The 22,119-nt window shown below is 41.6% G+C and overlaps 2 protein-coding genes across 2 annotated transcripts; one reads left to right on the plus strand and one right to left on the minus strand.

Moving 5' to 3' along the window:
• The first annotated feature begins 4,593 nt into the window (after nucleotides 1-4,593).
• FGA (fibrinogen alpha chain) lies at nucleotides 4,594-11,843 on the plus strand. The gene is made up of 6 exons (XM_033007265.2): nucleotides 4,594-4,677; nucleotides 6,471-6,599; nucleotides 7,978-8,161; nucleotides 8,452-8,597; nucleotides 9,537-10,614; nucleotides 10,997-11,843. The coding sequence occupies exons 1-6, from the start codon at nucleotides 4,627-4,629 to the stop codon at nucleotides 11,704-11,706; spliced, it is 2,298 nt and encodes a 765-aa protein (XP_032863156.2). The 5' UTR covers nucleotides 4,594-4,626; the 3' UTR covers nucleotides 11,707-11,843.
• A 2,040-nt stretch (nucleotides 11,844-13,883) lies between these two features.
• FGB (fibrinogen beta chain) lies at nucleotides 13,884-21,540 on the minus strand. The gene is made up of 8 exons (XM_033007258.2): nucleotides 21,466-21,540; nucleotides 19,680-19,883; nucleotides 18,199-18,382; nucleotides 17,385-17,612; nucleotides 16,656-16,769; nucleotides 15,863-15,985; nucleotides 15,407-15,692; nucleotides 13,884-14,481 (listed from the first exon to the last, which is right to left on the minus strand). The coding sequence occupies exons 1-8, from the start codon at nucleotides 21,538-21,540 to the stop codon at nucleotides 14,253-14,255; spliced, it is 1,443 nt and encodes a 480-aa protein (XP_032863149.1). The 3' UTR covers nucleotides 13,884-14,252.
• Nucleotides 21,541-22,119: the final 579 nt, after the last annotated feature.

Genomic DNA, 22,119 nt, shown 5'->3' on the forward strand with positions numbered 1-22,119 from the left:
GAACAAAGATTGGCTTATTATCTCAGTTGATTTGTTGATTTGTGTCCTAAGTTTTCACAAATAAGTTTAACCTCTTTGGAGAGGACCATCTGCTGCAATGGTCAGGAGGGTCAGAGCTATTGAATCCAAGAAGCCTGATCTTTCAAAGGAGCCCTATGCCAAAGTTCATCAAGGAGTCTGCAGGACCCAAGCCCACAGCGATACTCCTTTGGCCCCAAAAGAAAACTGGCAAAACTTGTGCCTTTTGGAGCTGCTTTCTACTGTTCCCAACCCTCTGACTCTCAGAACAGGGCCTGAAACGATCTATTTCTTCTGACTCTTAGAGAGAACATAATACTCTTGGTATTACTTTTTGCAAGCAAATACACTGCAATTTAACTTAATGTCTCTATTTTGTATACTGAGAGGTCATATTTATCTTTTCTAAATAATTTTTGATTTAGAAAATCTTTATTGTACATGACCCTCAGACCATAGGCTATAGTGAAAGTCATCTGTATTTAAGCAAGCCTGTGCCCCTCTGAGTTTATAAACGTTCGTTATAGGATTTGGTGGCTACAGCGAGTTTGCCTTTCTTTCATACCTTGTGCTTGCAGTCACTCCAAAGACCATTGTAGCACAAAACAGACGACTTGGGAACAGAAATACTTTCTCTTTTGCATACTCATGCCAAAGCAAGAAAAAAAAAAAAAATTATGTAGAGGAGGAATGGATAGAGGTAGAAAGAAGCAAATAAGGTGGATGGACTGGAGGACTTATTGGGTCTCAGTCCCTGGGACATTGCATGGGAAAAATGTGGGACCAGATGCTGGAACTGGTTAGTAACAAATTCAAGAGTTAAATAGTCTGAGGAGCATATGAAGAGAAAGTGGAGCTGAGAACTGGGGCTGAAGGAGAATGGAGTCTAAGACAAGGTATCTGGAGGAGGGACATGAATGAGCAGGTAAGAGGAGGAGAAGGCACTGCTTGGAAAATGGTATTGGGGTCTGGTGGTAGGATAGGAGACAGGGGCAGTGCTGGGCTAACAAGGGCTGGATCACATCTAGGGCACACGAACCAGAGTTAGACCCCAGAGTCCCCGACTATTACTGTGGCAACCTGCCAAGAGCAGGGCAGCTGAAGTAGTGAACTGCACTTCTGTCCTTTGATCATGAATTAAAGTTAAATCCTAAGTTTATCTAGCTCTTGGCCTTTAGCCTTTCAAACAAACACAGGGAGAAGTGACTGGATGATTGCAACATGAAAGCAAATGTACAGGCTGAAGGTCAGGCACAGATTCAGCCCTCAACTGGAAAGCCTGAGGAGATACTCCATCAATCCACACGAAGCAGGAAGCCTTTCTTAGCTTACCTAATGTTTATGATCAGTTATCAGCTTTTTCCAGTCCCTCTAGCCTTGGTGGCTGAGTTTTACTTGGACCAGAGCTTAAGTTTTCTGCATTTGAAGGTCACCAGAGAGCTGTGCCCTCCATCAGGGCCAGAGGAGGCCTGACACATTCTATTGCCGTGTCCAGTGTTACACTGGTAGCCGGTACCTGGGACACCACCTAGAAAATTGTCACTTCCTCTGTTAGGATGGTTTCATGGCTGAAAAGGCAGAAATTCTTCTGCTTGATGTGCTTTTGCTACTCTTGGTTTTTGATTCCTATTAAATTGCAAAAATAATGTTCAGAGATTACTGAAGATCACAAAATGAAGCTCTTACAAATTGAGATAAGCCAGAACTAAGGTGGCATGTCACATCACATCTGAATTATGAGGGATGCTTTAGTTGATGCATAGGTTGTAATGCATGTAGTAAGTAAGACCAGGTGGGGCACAGTTGTCTCTTACTTATAGCTGACACCCTGCAGAATTAGACCCAGTTCCTGTGGGACCAGAGGCAAGATACTCAAGTGTCTCAGAGCTGGCTGTTGGATGCTCCTCCTGAGCCTTGCTGCAGGCACAGAGCTAGAGCTGCCGTCAGAGGGATCTGCACATATGGTGAGCTCTTAAGACTTAGACTGTCAAAATTGATGACAAAAATTAATAGCTACTTTTTAACTTAACCTTCTCACCTGGCTTCTGCAGCTGTGAAAAGGGGAAAGTTGTTCCCAGGGAATGAATGTTTATAAACCACTGGGGTAGCTGAGTGATGAGCACCATAGGAAAATCCTTGAAGCTTTGAACAGTCTGCAGAACATCATCATACAATGAGGAGTGTACAGCTTTGGGCAGCTGCTTGCCTGCAGAGCACCATCCATGCTCAATGTGCAGAGGAAGGTGTTTGGTGGAAGAAACATGACACATGATCCTGAGGTAAAGCAGTGTCCACGAGTCTATTCACAAGGAGAGCACATGAAGGTTGTACCTGCAATTCTTGTGTTCCTGAGCATGGAGGTCCCAAGGTTGTGATCTTTGAGCAGAGTTTTGTATCTATTGTGGAGGCTAAATTAAAGCTTGTTAGTCTCAGTAGGGGCCTCTCTCCATGGACCCCAGTATATTTTGGATGAAGCCCATTTTACTCGGTTCTGTAAAATAATTGACTTCCTCTTATTGTGGTTTTCCTTTCCGTTAAGCATTTTATTGTCCTCTGAGCTTTTTATAATTCTCTCACAGAACTGCTGCAACAGAATGAACAAAACTGTGTAGGACTTGAAGTGGGGAAGCATCACCAGTATTCCTCCTGCTGAAGTTAGCAGCTGAGCATTTTGGTGTGTAAGTGTATTGATTATCTGCTTGAAGTTCAGGAGCTGCCTTATGGGCATTTATCAACCAAACAAAACAGCCATGGCTGGCTGATCTTCAAACTGTGCAAAGGTAGTATGAGGTCTGTTTGGACACTTTGCTGAAGTTAGTTGGGCTGCCTTTTTGATGAAATGAGAACTGGCACTGCATGAGATTCAACAGACAACTTTACAAAGCATGTTGTAGGGAATTGAAATACACAAAACATCTTGTTTCAGAATGTACATAGATAAGATTAAGCCTTAAATATAATATAGACACGTTGTCATGCAAAACCAGATCCTGATTGTGTGGTTGTTAATCAATGTAGCACTACCTTACTGAGCTCTTCTGCTACCTGATGATATGACTCGCTATTAGTGATTCTGGTATAAATTGTTAGGTTTAAGAGGGTTTTCTTAGATGACCACAGCATGAAATGCAAGGCCAGAAATGGGAGAAAACAAAGGATCCAGTTCAACTGCAGAGAACTTTATGTGGAGAGGGTTAAAGCCTCCTGAAGGCAGAAAACAAGACGAATTGTGGATAAGACAAAACCCGAGAGGCTGCTGGAATGGATCCAAAGCTAAAATCAGCTCTTTTGAATTAAATATGTTGCACAATGCCAGAGTCAAGCTTAAACATGTCCCTCAACACTGGAACAGGGTGCCCAGAGCAGCTGTGGCTGCCCCCTCCCTGGAAGGGTTCAAGGCCAGGTTGGACGGGGCTGGGAGCACCCTGGGCTGGGGGAAGGGGTCCCTGCCCGGGGCAGGGGGGTTGGAAGTAGACAACCTTTAAGGTCCCTTCCAACCCCAAACCATTCTATGATTCTATGATATGGTATGTTGCAACCTGTAGATGATGGAGAGTTTTCTGAATGTCAGGTGGTTTTATAAAGCCAAGAAAGAATTTTGTTCTTTCAGCTGATTAGGCCCAAATTTGCTCTGGCAAAGGTTTTCTCACTCATTCCTGCTCACTGCAGTGGCCACTTTTGAGATGGGCAGCATCTCTCAAGTGTCTTGACAGCCATGTACAACACTGCCCAGTAACAGTAAGGCTTGTTATAGAGCTCACGGCAGCAGAACATTATCATCAATCGCCACACACAGACTATACCCATTATACAAACACTTATGGAAACATGATTCTTTAGGAAGATTTAATTATTCTTAACATCTGTTCTGGGACATTTTCAAGTACCACTCTACTGTGCTCTTCATGAAAACGTGTTCCTTTCAAACAAATCCTGCTTGATGAAAATTTATAATATACCAACTGTGTATATCGTTAAAAACATATATATGTTAAAAACATCATGCATTATACAAATACCAGTAAGGTCCAGCTATAAAAACTGATGTAAACTGGTCTCTGCACTCCTCAGGAACTAATTTTGATGACCAAATAGTCACAGATAGACTGGATCAACCTTTCTTAGACTAGTATTTGCTTTGGAAAGGCCAGTGGGTTTCATGACAGTGGAACACAGACACACAGAAAGGGCAAACCAATGACCTCCCTTTTCAAATATCAACTCCTTGATTATGCTGGCTAAATTCCCATCACAGAGTGTGTGTCTTCCAGTAGGTAAGAATTTCTAGATCATGCTAGGTCCTGCATACATCTTAGTTGAATGTCCAGTTACGAGAAACTAAGCTTTAGACAGATTTTTTCCTGGAATACATGGTGTTGCCTGCATGTTGGTGTTGTACAAACTTATCTGGAGCAAATAACAGTAGAAACTTGTGCAAGAGGCCTTAAGTAATCACCTAAGAGGGAGGGGGGCATTTGGCATGTTTTGTCTCCAAACAGAAGGGAGCATTAATGATTAATCTCAGCTTTGCATTGAAGTTTAAATTGTACTGAAAGACGGGTGAAGAGCATCCTTTCAGTCAGAGTTCTGCTTGCTCTGCTCCTGAAGATGATATCAGTGAGGATCCTCTCTGTGTTGCTGTGCCTCAATTTAGCCTGGGTATGAGTTTGCTTACTTGATTCTTTTTATACCTTTCTGTTTTGAAGAGCAAGCTTTTATTTAATGTTCATTAATTAGATAGATACATTTTGGCTGTCACGTAGCTCCTAAAATTCAATGCACACACATATGCACAAACTTACTGTAACCACTTCACTGATGGACTTTCATCAGTAGTTCTTGAGTATCCAGCTCTCTAGTTTTGCTTAATTCATATTTGCTGATTCTGCCTGGCTTCAGGAGCAGCAAATCATGTACATTAACATGAATTCATAGATTCATAGGTGATGCCGTAAGTCTTAAACCTAACTGATTGGATGCTAGTGGCTCCAGCCAGTCAGGAATTTTCCTGTTTATTAGGGTAAATTTTACTCTCCTTTGGATGGTGCTTCAGCAGGGTTTTTCACCTATAAATGTCACACAATACCTTTATTATAAAATACAAGGATTCCTGTGGCAGCAACACTGGGTTAAACTACAGCTAAGAAAGAATCAATTTTTAGATAAGAGAAGAGATAGACTTGATTTTCAACTGTGCTAGTATAACCTTGCTGTTTTCTCATTGAGGTTTCAGGCCATAATCTTATGTTAGACTCTATGTTTCTCTTTGTGACTGTTTTTTGAGGAATGTGCATGTTTTAACAAATGACAGAAATTATAGGAAGCAAATGGGACAAAACATCTGAAGCTGTACTTGAGCTGTCACTGCTGAAAAGGCACAGACCACCTAAAAGTAAAGTTTTCGTTTGTTACTTTTAAGAGGCGCTTGGGCCAGATCCTCAGTATGAATCAAACCAGCATGAATATGCTGATTTTAATAATGACATTCCAGTTTCACAGGTCTGAAGTTCTGGCCCTGGAGGCTAGAATTAGGAAAACTTACTCTGCCTCAGAATTAATCATTAATTATAATAATAATTAATCGTTAATATTTTCAAGCATTAATTATGCTGCTTGAAAAGAACATAAGGTATGCAGAGGAATGCAATCAGACCTAATTACATCTCAAGACCAAAAACAGGGCTTTCTTATGAAAAGTAATTATTTTCCAGTCTTTCACTAAGTGATAACACAGTAGCAATTCTTACAGTGTTTTGGCTTAGAATTAGCTTATATATATGCACTTTTTCTTCTCAGGTTTGAAGAAAATACCAGTATATTTATTCCTCTTCTTTCCATTGCCATGATGGAATCCATCCATCACTGTCATTAGCTTTCTTGCTTTTTATGACAGGCGAAACAGTGCTACAAGCTTATGGTTATCAACTATGATTAAAATCAGAAACACTAATGGGAAAACTCTCTTCAGATATATCATTCAGCCACTGAAGGTGGTAGAATGAAAATAGAAATTTAGAAATACTGCAGGAAATGGAAATAGAAGATAGGATTTTTTAAGTATTTGTTTTAACTTAACCAGTTTCAATCTAATTTCTAGTTGATCTTACATTTACACACAGAACACAAGATTTCTGTGGAATGATATTATCATAATATATCCTGAGCATCACCAGCTCCATTAATACCTAGCAAAAACAGCCGTCCCCCCCAAAGCAACATTAATTTTAAGAGATTAAAAGCTTTATTCTGACAAAACAAACAAAATCATATCTTACAAGAAATGTCAGGAATAAAATCCTTGCACTGTGTGATGTGGTGCCTTCCAGATAGCTGTAAGTGCCACGTGTCAGCTTTGCCACCGAGTGTATGGGGACGTCAGCACTATGTTTTTGTTCTCTTGGCAGCTGGTTAGTTAACTTCGGTTTTGCTCTCCTCCCTTTTTCTCCTGGCAGGCACAAGATGGAGAGAGCACCTTTGAGAAGGACGGTGGGGGAGTGCGTGGCCCCAGGATTGTGGAGCACATGCACCAGTCCACCTGCCAGTACGAGAAGAACTGGCCCATCTGTGCGGACGATGACTGGGTGAGCAACGGGCCCTGGGGGCGAAAGCAAGCGGGGCCTGTGGGCCGGGGCCGAAAGCAAGCGGGGCCTGTGGGCCGGGGGCTGGCGGGCCTCAGCCGGGCCTCAGCCGGGCCTCAGCCGGGCCTCAGCGGGCCTCAGCTGGGCCTCAGCCGGGCCTCATCCAGGCCTCAGCGGGCCTCAGCCGGGCCTCAGCCGGGCCTCAGCCAGGCCTCAGCCGGGCCTCAGCCAGGCCTCAGCGGGCCTCAGCCGGGCCTCAGCCGGGCCTCAGCCGGGCCTCAGCCAGGCCTCAGCGGGCCTCAGCCGGGCCTCAGCCGGGCCTCAGCGGGCCTCAGCCGGGCCTCAGCCAGGCCTCAGCCGGGCCTCGGCAGCGGCGGCGGCGGGTGCCAGGCAGCCAGCACGCGCTTGGGCCGGTGGTCTGAGGGAGGGCAGGCAGCGCTGCACGTCGGGGCAGCCTGGAGAGACCTCCTGCAGGGAAGAAAGGCAGGGAAAAAAAAAAAATGAGGCGAAAGAGGGAGCAGCAAAGATTGCAGGGGCACAGAATCAGAAAAGAAAGTAAGTCTGGAAAAGAAAGACACAATAAAAGGAGGCTATTCCTAGAAAAAAAAAAAATAAGAAGGATTTATTTTCAGAATTTTGATATCGACACTTTCGGAGTTGGTAAGAGAAAGGCACCGGAAAGAAAGATGTGTGACAACGAAAAGAAAGAGCTAGAAATAATTTGCACTTCACTAGTTACTTTTTAGGAAGTCAGATGACAAAACGTTCAGTAAAAGATTCATAGTGATTGACTGGATGTCTTTGTGTAGAAGCTGTTAATTTGTCTCTCTCTTGACTCTTGCATCTCAGCCCATCTCTATGCTACAGTTATTTGATGAAATCTTGGCAAAGAGCTTTAGTCTTTAAGAACATTTGGCTTTTCTGAGGAAAGTTTTGCTTAAATAAGTTGGCCTCTAACATCCATGTTCAAACTGGACAACAGACTTCTTACAGCAGCCCTTTGGGGAATATATGTGTGTGAATATATATGTGCATGTCTTATTTCACCCCTAAGGAACAGAGGAGAGAGAAAATTAAGGATTTACTTGTTCCTCACCCCCCTTTTATGGCAAGTTTCTGAGGTGTTTCACTGATTCCATCACACCAGTGCAAGAGACATAGGATGTGCAGGATCAGCCCTCAGGTGGCTTGCTCAGAAACACACAAGTCCTTGGGAAAATCATTGGATGAATACAACAGGACATCTGAAGCGAACTTGCAAAATCCTGCCCCGATTTTTTAAAATGTTTTTTCCGTGTTGGCCAAAAGTCTGCAAATGTAATGTTAAAAAATGTTTACTCATGAAGATTTTAACACGATTATTTCCCTCTTTCAATTTTAGGGTATGAAATGTCCATCAGGCTGCAGAATTCAAGGACTGATGGATGAAACGGACCGGGATTATAGTCACAGAATAGACAAAATCAAGAAGCTGCTTGCAGAAAATCAAAACAGCTATAAAAAATCCAATCGGATAATTGTGGAAACCATAAATGTAGTAAAACCAAACCTGGACAGTGCTCAGCGTGAGTATCTCACACCCAGTTTTATTATCCATTGCTGAATTATTTTTTTTTTTTTTGTGCATGAGCAACATGTAGTGAAGATATATGCTGCACTGGACCTTATTATGAAGAGCCAGAATAAACATAATAATACAAGACTCTTAACTGCTAACTAGTAAAAACTAATGTAATTTTTCCTATGATAAATACGTTCTTAATTACATGTTTTAATTATGTATTTTAAAATACGCTACTCTTTTAGGAAAGAAAATCACCTACGTATAGCTGACTGTGAGGCATTTCTGTTTCAGAGATTGATGAGAATTATGGTCATGTGTCAGGAGAACTGAGGAGGAGGATTGTGACGTTAAAGCAGAGAGTTGTCACTCAAGTAAACAGAATTAAAGCTTTGCAGAGCAGCATCCAGGAACAGGTGATGGAGATGAAGCGCTTGGAGGTAGGTAGCTGCTACGGAATTTCCATTCTTTCCAGGTCTATCCATTACACCATACATGGTGAGCAGTGCTTCCTCTGGAAGAAAACAGGATGCAACTCTCACAGGATCTGACTTGCTGAGGCAAATCCCCAAATGAGTTGCTTTCCGTGCAGCTTGGTTTTCTTTTCCTGCTGTGTGGGAATCAGCACGAGTTTGGGAGGACTCCCGGTCCCATCTGCTGCTTCTGCTTTCAGACAGGCAGCAAGGATGTTGTATCTGCTGATGACTGGCTCTATATGAGGTGTTTCTCCTCCTGTAAGGAGTTGCTGGACAGCTAGGGTGAGGGGGATGTGTCCTGTCCTTCCCCAGTGCTGCCACTGCTGCCCGTAGCCAGTGCTGGCATCAGAGCCTGTGTTCCCAGGTTGCAGCCAATTCTTCTGATGGTAATGCAAGGAAAAGTCCTGGCACAAACACAGGTTTTGCTCAAAATCCTGTTTGGATCCCTGGATGAGAAACCCAGCTTTTGGATCATCTGAGAAAGCAGTGGTAACCCCAGCATGGCAGGCCTCACAGCAGGGCCATGCCAGTCTCTGAGACAAGTTCAGTGTCTTCCCCTCTCCTTGGAGGACCTGTTTCTGCCCCGGTCCCCAGAGACTGTGTGCCCAGCTCTGCAGCACTCCTTCCAAACCCCAATGTCCTGAGAATAAAGGCAGCAGAGATTAGGAACCTGCTACAACATACTTCTCCATGGAGCTCATGTGCACTGTGCTATTACACGCGTCATATTTACAGTGGAAGTAAACCCAGGGATGATTTCAAAACTGAGCTTTGGAAAAGCTCAGCTGTAGGTGAGAGGCACCAGGGGCAGCTCCCACCTTTCCCCGATCCAGTTAAAGGATATATTTGTTTGAGAAAGTCAGGAAAGCTCCATAACCACATTATTTCTCTCTGTTTATGTAGGTGGACATTGATATTAAGATACGAGCTTGCAAAGGTACCTGTGCTAGAAGTTTTAATTACCAGGTGGACAAAGAAAGCTACGACAACATCCAGAAGCAGCTTACCCAAGCCAACTCCATCAACTTGCACCCAGAGCTTCAAACAACCACCCTGAGCACACTGAAAATGAGGCCACTTAAGGACTCAAATGTTCCTGAGCATTTTAAGCATAAGCCTCTGCCAGAAATGCAAGCTCTGAACATAGTTAATAACATTAGGCAGATGCAAGTGGTATTAGAAAGACCAGAAACAGACACGAACCCTTCCCGAGGTGACAGCTTGTATCACACAGCAGAATCCAGGGGGGATGGACCTTCACACACCAGCAAACTAGTTACTCCTACTCATGGGAAAGAAACCCTAAACCTGGGAGACAAAACCTCCTCCAGTGTTCGTAGATGTACCAAAACTACCACCACAAGATTTGTCACTGGCCCTGATGGCCCTAGAGAAGAAGTAGTTGAAAAAATGGTTTCTTCTGATGGCTCAGACTGCTCCTATTTACAAGCAGCAGGAAGTGTTGGAGAAGGGACCATGTACCATGTTGGTGGGACAGATGAATTCCACAAACTAGAGAGGTTATTCCCTGAGCTAGAGTCATTTTTTGGCCCTGACTCTTCAACCACTGGTAGTAGGCACTTAGGTGGATCTAGCAGCATTTCAACTAGTAGCCGTGTAACTGGCACAGGCAGTAGCCACATAGGTATGGGAGCAGCCAGTCATTCAGGGACTTATGCGGGGAAAGGCAAATTTACAGACTTAGGTGATGAAGAAGAAGATGACTTTGGAGTAATTGACCTTCATCCATCTGGATTTCCATCTGGCAGTGCAAGTCACTCCAAGACTGTAGTGACCAGCGCCTCTTCTAGTTTCAACAAGGGAGGCTCCACTTTTGAAACCAAATCACTAAAGACCCGTGAAATAACTGAACAGCTAGGTGGGGTGCAACATGATCAGAGTGCAGAGGATACCCCAGACTTTCAGGCACGCAGCTTCAGATCGTCAGGAGTGAAGCAAAGGAGAAACAACACTGGGAAAGGTACACAGGCATCACAGAAGTAGTTATTGAGGTAGTGGAGCCCAACTCCATCCATAACCAAACTGACACGTTGATTTTAGATACTGCAGTACAACAGTGTGATCATAAAATGCAAGCACTGTGTCTCCTTGTTGCCACATCAGAAAAAAAAGGGAAAATATTTTATTAATACTTGGGTATTACATAGACAACTCACAATTTAAGAAGTAGGTACTAAGTTTTCTTTTCTGAATTCTTTTTAATGTTGCCTGTCAGTATACCTAGTGTAGTCCAAGACATGTTTAACAGTTTTCCTCAGAACTATTGGTACTTGGATTCCTCTGAACCTTTTATTAAATTTTGCTGATAACTCCTGTCAAACCAGATCAACTTTTTTTTTTAGACTGTGATGATATCCGCCAGAAACACACTTTTGGTGCCAAAAGTGGCATTTTCAAAATCAAGCCAGCGGGATCCAATAAGGTTTTATCAGTTTATTGCGACCAAGAGACCACTTTGGGAGGATGGCTATTGATCCAACAGAGAATGGATGGATCAGTGAATTTTAACCGCACCTGGCAAGACTACAAGAGAGGTTTCGGCAGCGTGGATGGCAGAGGGCGAGGAGAGTTCTGGCTGGGCAATGAAAACATACACTTGCTGACTCAGAACAACACTCTCCTTCGGGTAGAGTTAGAGGACTGGGATGGAAATGCTGTGTATGCAGAGTATATTGTACAGGTAGGGTCCGAAGCAGAAGGGTACGCCCTTGCCGTGTCCTCCTACGAGGGGACTGCCGGGGACGCGCTGATCGCCGGCTGGCTGGAAGAGGGCGCCGAATACACGTCCCATGCCCGGATGCGGTTCAGTACCTTCGACCGGGACCAGGACCTCTGGGAGGAGAGCTGTGCAGAGATGTACGGGGGGGGCTGGTGGTACAACAGCTGCCAGGCGGCCAACCTCAATGGCATTTACTACCTGGGGGGCCACTACGACCCCAGGTACAACATTCCATATGAGATTGAAAACGGCGTAGTCTGGCTGCCATTTAGAGCATCTGACTATTCCCTCAAAATTGTTAGAATGAAAATCAGGCCCATAGATACCCTGTAGAAAGACAGACTTTTAATATGTATGTCACAACTACAAGTTGAAGAGATTTTTTATATATATATGTGCATGATGTACATTTACTCTGTGAATTTGAAGGCAACTGGGCATATCTGTGGCTTAAAAAATAAACACTGATTAATTATCAACAAAATTGTTCTTCCACCTTATTTATAACCAACAAAACTGAACAAGTTGCCCAGAGCAGCTGTGGCTGCCCCCTCCCTGGAAGGGTTCAAGGCCAGGTTGGACGGGGCTGGGAGCACCCTGGGCTGGGGGAAGGGGGCCCTGACCGGGGCAGGGGGAGTGGAACTAGATGATCTTTAAGGTTCCTTCCAACCCAAACCATTCTATGATTCTATGAAACCTTTTCATGGAAATAATGATTTTTAAACCCTTGTTATGTAATCTTTGTCTACGTCTTTGACTGTCTTTGTCTATGTCTGTGTCTTTGGCAGCTCACACCTTGACTGGAGATAATATTTGTAATTTGAATTATTTACTTTGTTTAAGTGTTAAAGAAGTAAAAGAATTTAGAAGTATGTTCACTGCAAACTCCTGTCTCCACTAACATGAACCATGAAAGTCTGATCAAGTTCGACAGTCATCCTTCTGGGCCATCTCCTCTCATTTCCATTTTGAGGGGAGCAAAATAGCAGCAGGAGTCAGTTCTCAGGCAGAGCTGTGGGTGGTTTGGGTTCTCACTTTTGCCACACCCCTAACATGGATTACATTTTGATAAATGATGCACGCATTTTAGGTGTGACTTTTAAGGATCTCCTAAGCTTTTGTTTTACAAATACGGAGACAGACCTTCTGTCCCATTGATGAATTCTAGGCAGTTTACCATGCATACCGTAGCTTCAAAATAAGACAGCTCATAGAAAACTTACCAGAATACAGCTCCCCAAAGAGGATATTATTTTCTAGTGACCACTAAAAGGTTACAGTTCTAACCAGCACAAGCAAGACAAGGAGCACCTGTATGGCTATAGTATATATCTCCTTGGTTTAGAATGTTTCTTGGCACATGAGTCAAGCAAGGATTCTTCTACAGATAAGAGGCTTAAATTGGCAACTTGCTGACAGTGTGTGGTAAGGATTTTTTAGCTGTCTTCATGGAAAAGCAGTTATATTGGTTACACAATTACACAAGAGCATGCTGTATTTACCTTTATATCTTACGACATAAAATTACACAAGTATTTACCCTGTCTAATATTTCTGTGCTTCTATTGAGAAATAAGCATGAGCAAACTTCCTTGCCTCCAGTCTCACTGGCCAGCATGTTTCATAGCATTTAACAATTTCATAAAATACTGGCAAAGCATCTCACTTTCAGCCTTTTTTCAGTGCTTCTCAAATAGAGCCACTGTCTAATCCTTTTGGAGAGTTTGCTGAAGAGCAAAGACATCTTTACAGCCATGTGTGGAGAAGTGTCTGTGCTTCTGGAAAAGGGTCTTCTGCTTTACACCTCATGTTTTTGTTCTCTAGCCTCACAGTAAACCTGCCTGTGGGGATGCTGAACACTTGCACTCATGTAGTGAGAAGCTGCCATGTGTCCGCCTTGTCCTCCTGGGCTTCACCGATCAAATCAACATGAGAGGTTTCAGACAGGATCCATCTACTGCTAGTGACCTGGGTGCCTTCCTTTGTGGAGGAAGGCAGACACCTCTGAGTGATGTTTGATCCTGCCTACCAGGGTTGGGAAGTCCTGTCTTTGGGACAACCTCTGCTCTTGGCTACAGAGGGAGCCTAGACCACTAGCTTCAATGAAGTACCCAACCTCCACCTGCCCTATGATTGGAGTCACTAATTGCTCTAGTCCCACAACAGCAATTGTGTGAAAGACATACCTGCCAGGTCTTCTAATACTCTATTTTATTCCACGATAAAAGGATGTGGGATGGTGGAAAGGATATTAAGAGGCACAGTTTTTGAACCAGATCCCAGGAAAGGGCCTATTTTATCCAGCATACGAGATTTGAACTAAATGACTGGTGACCTACCAATTTGTTAGATACTATTTTTTCACATTCTTCCTTCTCAACTTGTTACACAGGTAGTTACCGTTACCTTTATAATATAAAAGAAAATGACTGTCCCTTATTTAGTGGAATGTGTTAGCTTGTACCCAGATAATGAATAAATAGTTAGGAAACATGTGAAGAAAGCTTTAGTTTTAAGGCTTTATTGAATTTTTAGAAAACATTTAAAAATAATCCTCTTCAAATGTGGTATGGAAGTCCTTTGTAAAAGAGTGCAAAAGGCTGGGTTTGCGGGGTTTTCTATCAGCCTTATTCTATACTAGTTACTGTGAACTAGTATACTAGTGAACAAATAAAAAGTGGAACAAAATACATTTGTGAGTTGTTTACATCGGTCAGATTTTGATTACAGTTGACATAGCTTTTCACTTAGGTCCCAATCTGCTCATACATAGATACTTGGTTCTCATATGTAAAGGCAAGCCTGAATACTGTGGCTAAAAAGATAACCATGTACAAATATTAAAAGAAAATCCCTGATTCTGTGCATTTTGATAATGGTTAATGTGGAAAGTATGGCCTGATTTTCATGCTCATCTTCTTCATTGAATACCATGACCCTTTCCAGTTCATCCATACAACACCATCATCTGTACCATGTTTTGCCATATCCCAGCTGTAGGTCCCTCCCCAGTAGTATCTGCCGTTGGGGTTGGCTGAGTGGCAGCGGTTGTACCACCATCCACCACCGTCTTCCTTGGAGCACTGTTTTCTTGGATCTGCAGTTAACCTGGTGAGGAAAATGAAGTGTTGAGAGTTACAGATGAGCTGTAAGCAAACAGATCGACAGAGTACATACACCTGCCCCTGTACTGAAATTTTCAAACCATAATAAACATTTAAAATCCTATCTGAACTTTCCGTAAAAGATTGACCAGCCCAAGTGTGTGCTACACTGTGCATTTGGAAGGTGAAACAGCCAAGAAAAACAAGTAAAATTTTAGCTGCATCTCTTTGGGACTGTAATTTTAGTTTACCGATTGATAACTACAACTACTTGCAGTTCATAATGATAATTGCAATATCAATGCAATTTGAAGATATAAAACTAATGAGAAATGTATATCTTCCCCACTCTAAACAATTGCATTATTCATTAATATGTAATCAGGTATTAAGATAAAGACACAGCACATATCTTAGAGATACAGTGCTAAATTATGTACTTTACAACTGAGCTCCTGTCTTCTGAGTAGGCAGAACTTTGCTTTTTAAATAGGACATGCTACATGTCTCTTTCCTCAGGACCCCTATGTGTTACTCGAGTGAGTACCAATATTCTTACTTAAGCAAGACAGTGTTCTTCAGCACTGCCACCGTCAGTCTCTGACAATGAATATATTGCATCCAGATTTGCCAATTTGTCCATGGCAACCTCATTCATAAAACCAATAAAATTCAGCATGCTTGCTTCTTACTTGGTTGTGGAGCCGCATCAACCTAATTATAGTTTTACCTTTTCTTGGCTATGCCAAGAGAACTGTAGGGACTTTTGGCTGGTAACTTGCAGGGATAAAACATAACTTGTAGGGATAAAATGTATTTTAAGGCACTACGAAATGCTGTGAAAACTAACAGCAAATTAGAGAAATACTCTATATTTAGCTCTATTTTAAACCCTATTTTTATTTTGAATGTCTAATGCAAGTACATACCATCCATCATTGTCTCTGTCATAAGTACTGAAGAACATGCCGTTGTGAATTGTCATTGTCCTGTTTTCTCCATGCACTTGTGAAGCTCCCTCCATTAGCGCATTGCCTGCATTGCCTTTGTAGTTACTAACTGAAAGTTGATAATTGTTTCCTTCATTCTTTATAGTGAAGCCTCCATAATGAGCTGATACTTTATCACCATTCCAGTCCTCCATTTCAATTAAAACTTCAGTGGGCCCTATTTTGGTAAGTTGGCTGATCTTGTCATTTCCAAGCCAATATTCACCTGAGAAGCAACAAGTGAGAAACAGACTTCACAATATACTTCAAGACAACTTTATGATTTGCCTATAGGTCTGACAAAGTGGATTAGCTAATTTTAAAAAATCAAAGAGCTTGAAGAAATATGAGTAAACAATTTCATTAAGAAGAGCTCTTTGTGTTTCAGTGTTTTACCTGGTGTATCACAGTAGTTCTTCCCTCCACTCTTCGCAACATTTCCAAATCCTTTTTTATATTGATCCCATACTCTTCCAAAATTAACACTGCCATCCTGGCGGTTCTGAATCAAAGTCCATCCTGCAGGAGCAACAGTATTTACATGAAACTGTCATTAAGAAAGGAGCACGAAACATTAAGATACGGCCCTTTTATCTTCATCTCAAGACAAACAGAGCATACGGCTTCCTTGCAGGAGGCCTGAGATTTCACTCTTACAAGCTCAGCCTTGCAATTTTTACTCACGCTTAAGTAGCGCTTTGCTTCATAGGGAAAGGTAGAAAAAGCAGAACTTGAAGGCCTGCCCCTGTCTTTTGTCTAGTGCATAGTAGCAAAGTACCAAATGAGCCAGGCTGTCCTTGTCTGCCCATACATTGTCCATTCTAGTCATAGTAAGATACATTTTTATTTACCAACCCTCTCCCAGCAATTTATTTCCAGTTTCATTATAGAAGTGTCCTACCATGCACCTGAAGATGACCAACAAGACTTTTCTGAAGAAGTCAGACTTAATTCTCAAGTAATTACAAAAGTTATAACTCCATATTAGTTTGTGTAAAATGCAAGTTATTAATATGATTTTTGTAGCATCCATATATTAATATTTTAAGTAAAGATTAAATTATATTATATAATATGAATTATTACTGAAGTGTTAATTATGACAAATTATTGTCATTATAATTATTAAATATTACATTAAAATGATACATATATTAATATTTTAACAACATAGTTATTTCACACTAACCTCCATTATCTGTTTCCATGTCACAGTACACTCTGTATGGTTTGGTGAAAGGATCTGGCTGTATAAGGTACATTTCAGATGTCTCACCTCCCTTTCTGATAATATCCTCACATTCTGCAAGAATAAACCAGAGACTCTGTTACTGAAAGAGCTGTGAACTTCTTCAGCAAACTTCTTATCCTTTGGTTTTCTGATTATAAAGGAACAATTTTTTAAAAAAATATATAATCCTACTTTTATTTTGACTTCTGTGGTACCTCATGTGAAAGAATCAAGGGAGAAAGAATGGTGCACCGGCATTATTCTACTTTTCCAAATCGGAATTTCTGAAACTTCAAACTGAGTGATGGAAGACTGTATACTTTCCAATGACTTTTTGAACTAGACAAGCTTGTGAAAGAATAACATTTCTTGACTTAAAACATTAAGGGTACAACTATGATAGTCAGAAATTTATCATCTCCGCCTTACAAAGACCCTGACGCATGTATTTCTTTAAAAAGCTACTAGTCACTAATGAAGACTGATATTGGGTAAGAGATCTTTGATCTGACCAGTAGAGGTATCCGTAAAAGATTTTTTTCATTTAGGATCACTTTCCATCTTTTCTGCTATCCTAATCAATGACACAGGCTTCAGAGGCATATTCAAACCAATTGAATGATGTGTCTATCAATTTGCACAGGGATATAAATGGGAGAAGAGATGTCATTATAATTGAATGAGTACCTTTGCCTGAAACCACCGGAATATTACAGGAAACAGTACATGGGGAATGGCAGTAGTCCATCTGGGTTGCAATAGCATTTTCCAGTTTTTGTATCTTTTTGTGCAAAGAATCCACTACAGCACGAAGGACTCTGAGGCTAGATGGGATGTTATTGTCCAGATTATCCTTTATGTAATTATACTGCAATTCCACTTCTGTGTTGTACTGAGAAAGTATATTATCGTTGTCTGGAAAAGCAAAAAGATGAAAAGCAGATTATTTTTCAACATGTTTTCCAGTTATGGAATAACGAAGAGCAACCTGTAAGCACAATTTGAAAAGCCACTTCTTTCCTTAGTGGGGAGGAAGGAAAGGCATTTCTATTGTTTACTCTTCCACAATGCAAAAACTATGAAGAGATTCTCAGGGAAGTGGTACATGCGTATTGTTATTTCTCTGCTAGCTAGTAGATTTATCAGCGGTGCTATATTCTGCCAAAGAACTATAATTAGATTTTTTCCAGGGAGCCATGGTGTCAATCCAGGATCTGGGTATAAAGGGATTGGATGGACATAGGAAAGCAGGTAAGGGAGGAACATATGGCCCTTATGTTTAGGGACCTCACACGAGCCTTGACTTAGTATGAGATCCATTCCTTTGCCTCTCTCAAGTGATTTTTTTTAAGATTTAAGAGGACATGGCCATGGAACCCTACTTTGCTAGATATTCCCCTGTATTTTTAATTTTTTTAAGAAGTACCATTAACAAGTAACAATAGCAATCCCAATAGAACTGCAACACTGTTTACACTAGTATTTAATAGAAATAGCACACCTTTTCTTTGTTTTTGCGTCTTTACCAATTTATCATCTAGAACAGTCACATATTCATGGAAAGTTGTAGAGGTTTCAGACAGTTTGTTCACTTTCTCTTTTAGATCACGAACAACTGATTTCATATTTTTTTCCTGTTTTACCAGTGCAGTTTGCAGCTCACATCCAGTTGGGCACATCACTCCCTCAAAACAAACAAACAAACAAAGGCAGTGAATAAAAGTCAGTATAAAAAGTTTCTAATCCCACCAGTGAATGACCATACTTTTGAACACACTGAGTAGTTAGTAATGTGAGACCAGATATTTGAGCATCTAGGCAATGACATTCAACTTTTACAAAGAAGCTGCAGTCTGAAGGTCAGGAACAAGCCTCGAGTCCCTCAGGGGGACTCTTCTGTTGAAGCTCTTGAGAAACACCCTCTCTCTTTGCACTTTTTTGGTTCACTATCTGCTTTTCACTTTTTTGCGCTGTTAAATGTTCATGGTGTTAAGCCACCTGAACTATGACTAAAGCCTGTCAGGAGCTACCTGGTGCCAGTTCATGTTTACGTCCACCCCCTTCCTCTTTCACTAGCCTCAGAGAATCAACTATGTTCTCTACACCTTGTTATCTGTATCTCTCATTAAATGGTTAAACAATTCATTAAAACATTATCATCTAAAGAACCTGAGCACCTGAGCTTCTTCAACAAGCGCTGCACCATCAAGGACAGCAGTGTTTTAAAAAGGGGTGGGAAATCCTGAAGTCCCATGAGAACTAAAATACACAGGCAGCAGTGGGACTCTACCACAACCGTGTATTCATTAAGCTTTAACAGACTTCCTTTGTTGGAAATGTCCTCACTTGGATTTGCTCTCAGACACTAAGATGCCTCCCAGCACCATTACAGCTTGCATTTTCCGTCAGAGAGCACAGCAGGGACAGTGTGATAGACTCCTGCAAGGCAGTGAGGAGTATGCTAGGTCTCAGCATGCTTGTATGTTCTTCTGTAAGAGCTGGGGCAGTGACTGAGGGCAGGCTAAAATTACAGTTTGAAACAAATTTTAAGGAAGCCATGGGAAGTAATTTTTTTTTTTTTTGATCCCTAGAGTTCCTTCAGACTATCTGAAATTCAAGACAGTGATTCCGCAGAGCTTTTTTCTGTCCTTCTTAATATTTACCTATATAAAGCCACATGGAAAGTGCAGGTGAACCCACAGGTACTTCCTTCCCCACCCCCCCCCCCCCCCCCCCCCCCCCCCCCCGTTCAAATCTCATCTCCCCATCTTTGCCACAGGCTGTCTGGCTCTGTGACTAATCACATGGACTCTGTGGCATTCCTCTTCTGAATGCAGTCCTACCAAACTCAAGCAAAATGAAGCCAAGTTGGCCCGCTTTAAACGAACGACCCTCCCTTATTTGCTGAAGAAAACTCTGTGTCGGGTGCGTTAGAAGAAAACGACAGTCTGCCACCAGCTGCCTCAACAGGCAGACACCTACCAGCTCCTCCAGAGGATGCTTGCAGCCACCGGCGTCGGGGTAGATGATACGTTCCTTCTTGTCCCCCGGCTTCCCCGGCTTTGAGGGCCGGGGCTGGTATCCTCCTCCGCTGATTGGGGGTGCCACCGGGCGGAGAGTGGGGGCCGCTTCCCGCCTTTTGTCCAGGGGTCGGTGGCTTCGAGCCCCGGGCTGAGCGCTGCCGTCCTGCAAAGCCGGGGGGAGAGGAAACTCTCTAAATCTGGGATTGCGATTGTAAACCGCGATGCACGGGGAGGAGGCATCCATTCAGCACTCTTTGGTATTTTAAACAGCAAGGAAAGCCATGGAATGGAATGAAAAAAGCAATAATGGAAATACCATACTGACATTATGTAAAAGTCATCGTTATGTAAGACTAGTTACACTCCCTCCACCTAGATATGAACCAACTAAAAGGCGTTCAAACCAAAGCAAAACAATATTTCAACAGCTCATTCTGACCAAGGAATAAAGTTTATGTACTTCAGAGGAACTAAGCACCATGAAACTTGAATTAGTAGGATACAAAAAAAAAAAAAAAAAAAAAAAAAAGTAATTAGACAGTCTTGGGGCTCTAAGAAGAATATTCAGCATCATGTTATCAGTGTCCCAATTTTTCACTGGGCTACAGGAAAATTTGTAAGGTCTCAGAAAATCAGGTCACAGACAAATACATCACCAAGTCTCGGGCCACATGCCGACTATTAACTGATGAAATTATGAAAAGCATTCAGTAACATTCTTGGGGTAGGTTTTTCGAGTTCCCTCTGCTATATATGTTCCCCGTCTCTGCCAGAAATGGGAAACTCTAAGAGGCTGAGCAAGCAGGCCTGGTCCCTGAGCACTTGTTGAAGCTAAACCATTTGAATTAATAGTTGTCTGAAGTACTGAATCAAAATCTTTGACCATCTCCAATCCCACTCAGAGCTAGCTACAAATAACAAATATCTGTAAGGATCCAGGATCAGAGACTTCATGTGGTTTCAAAAGTAGGCAGCATACAAATCACAAAATTGCTGAAAATGATTTAGCATAGTAGTGTTATCAGTAGTCAATGTACAGACACAAATACTTAGATTGTGCAACAGAAAATAATCTAATTTATCATTACCCTGACATGTTTCATTTTTTGCAGGGATTTTCAAAATTTAAAAAATGTACTGAGATTCTAAATTGACTTTCCCATTAAAATATTTTACTTAAACAAAACTAAATACAGGTCAAACTGTTATTTTAGATTGATCCTCACTGCTTGCCTTTTTGTTTTACAATTGTTACCTCTCCATTTCCGACGTAAAGCTATATGAACTGGCAGATAATTATTTTTTTCAATGTCTACTGAATCCGTAGAAAAGTTTTGACTGTCTTTCAGAAAGGACATGATTAAATACACTTTTCTACTCCTTTGCACCTGATACTAATGTCTGTAGCATCATACGTCAGCATTGCTAGGTTAATATCCTTAAAGAAATTCAGCTAAATAACTGATCTTACCATCGGACATTCTTCATTCCCTACAGAAAAATAAAAGAAATAAGAAGACTATATATCCAAACTCAGAAAATAACTGTTGTGCAGTCACATATACACAAAGAAATAATATAAAGGTTATTTCATTGAACACTTCAGTCAGAAAAAGAACATGCACTGGATCATTTTTTTCCCACAGTTTCTGATTTAGTTAATTCATATAAGATGCATAAATCATGCATACAATTAATTGAAATTAGTATTTTTTACTATTATTATTAATTATGATCAGTATTACAACCTCGTCATATTCGGTAAAGCCCTGGGATTTAACGGAGGAAACACAGAGCAGGAACAGCAGGAACAGTTTCATGGTGCTGACGTGCTTGAGCAGCTCAGTGACCTTCTCCCACCGGCAGCTCTGACAGGGAGAGGTCCTCTCTGTTCCTATATATATATAGGCAGCCACCCTCATTTCCCAGCTGGACAGTGGTGGGACCAACCCTTCTGAGCAATCACTGTATCTCTGTTAATGTTCAACCCTTCTCTTCACCGTGTGCCTGAATACATTTGTTGTTGAGCAATTTCTCCGGACGACTCTTATCTACGTGCCCCAGAGACCTCTGTTGGTGCTGGCATCAAAAAGATGTTTAAATTCTTAAAGTACCTCCCGCTCAGATTACACAAGGTTACCATTTTCTCAAAAATCACAAGTCTTTTAAAGCAGCTGAAAAGGTGAACATCCAAAGAAAAGAAACATCATCAGATGTCACACTGTGACGTATCTTTTTGGTTTTTTTTTCCCCTGCTGAAAATTTGAATGTTTCAGAAATATCATATTAAATTTGAATTAAACTCACATCATGCAGATTGCTATGTTCTTCTAAATAATTCTGATAAGTACCTGGATAGGTATGCAAGTCTTCGGGTCTCTTTAAAGTACAAGATCAAA

Source organism: Tyto alba, unplaced genomic scaffold (genome assembly GCF_018691265.1).
Source record: "Tyto alba isolate M040663 unplaced genomic scaffold, T.alba_DEE_v4.0 Super-Scaffold_6, whole genome shotgun sequence".
Classification (NCBI taxonomy): domain Eukaryota; kingdom Metazoa; phylum Chordata; class Aves; order Strigiformes; family Tytonidae; genus Tyto; species Tyto alba.

Coding starts and splice junctions, on each gene's coding strand:
- FGB (XM_033007258.2), bottom strand. CDS start 21,540: ATGAAACTGTTCCTGCTGTTCCTGCTCTGTGTTTCCTCCGTTAAATCC. Junction 16,770..17,384: donor TCCGGTGGTTTCAGGCAAAG/GTACTCATTCAA, acceptor TTATTCTTGCAG/AATGTGAGGATATTATCAGA. Junction 15,986..16,655: donor CATGGAAACAGATAATGGAG/GTTAGTGTGAAA, acceptor TTGCTCCTGCAG/GATGGACTTTGATTCAGAAC.
- FGA (XM_033007265.2), top strand. CDS start 4,627: ATGATATCAGTGAGGATCCTCTCTGTGTTGCTGTGCCTCAATTTAGCC. Junction 4,678..6,470: donor TGTGCCTCAATTTAGCCTGG/GTATGAGTTTGC, acceptor TTCTCCTGGCAG/GCACAAGATGGAGAGAGCAC. Junction 6,600..7,977: donor TCTGTGCGGACGATGACTGG/GTGAGCAACGGG, acceptor TTTCAATTTTAG/GGTATGAAATGTCCATCAGG.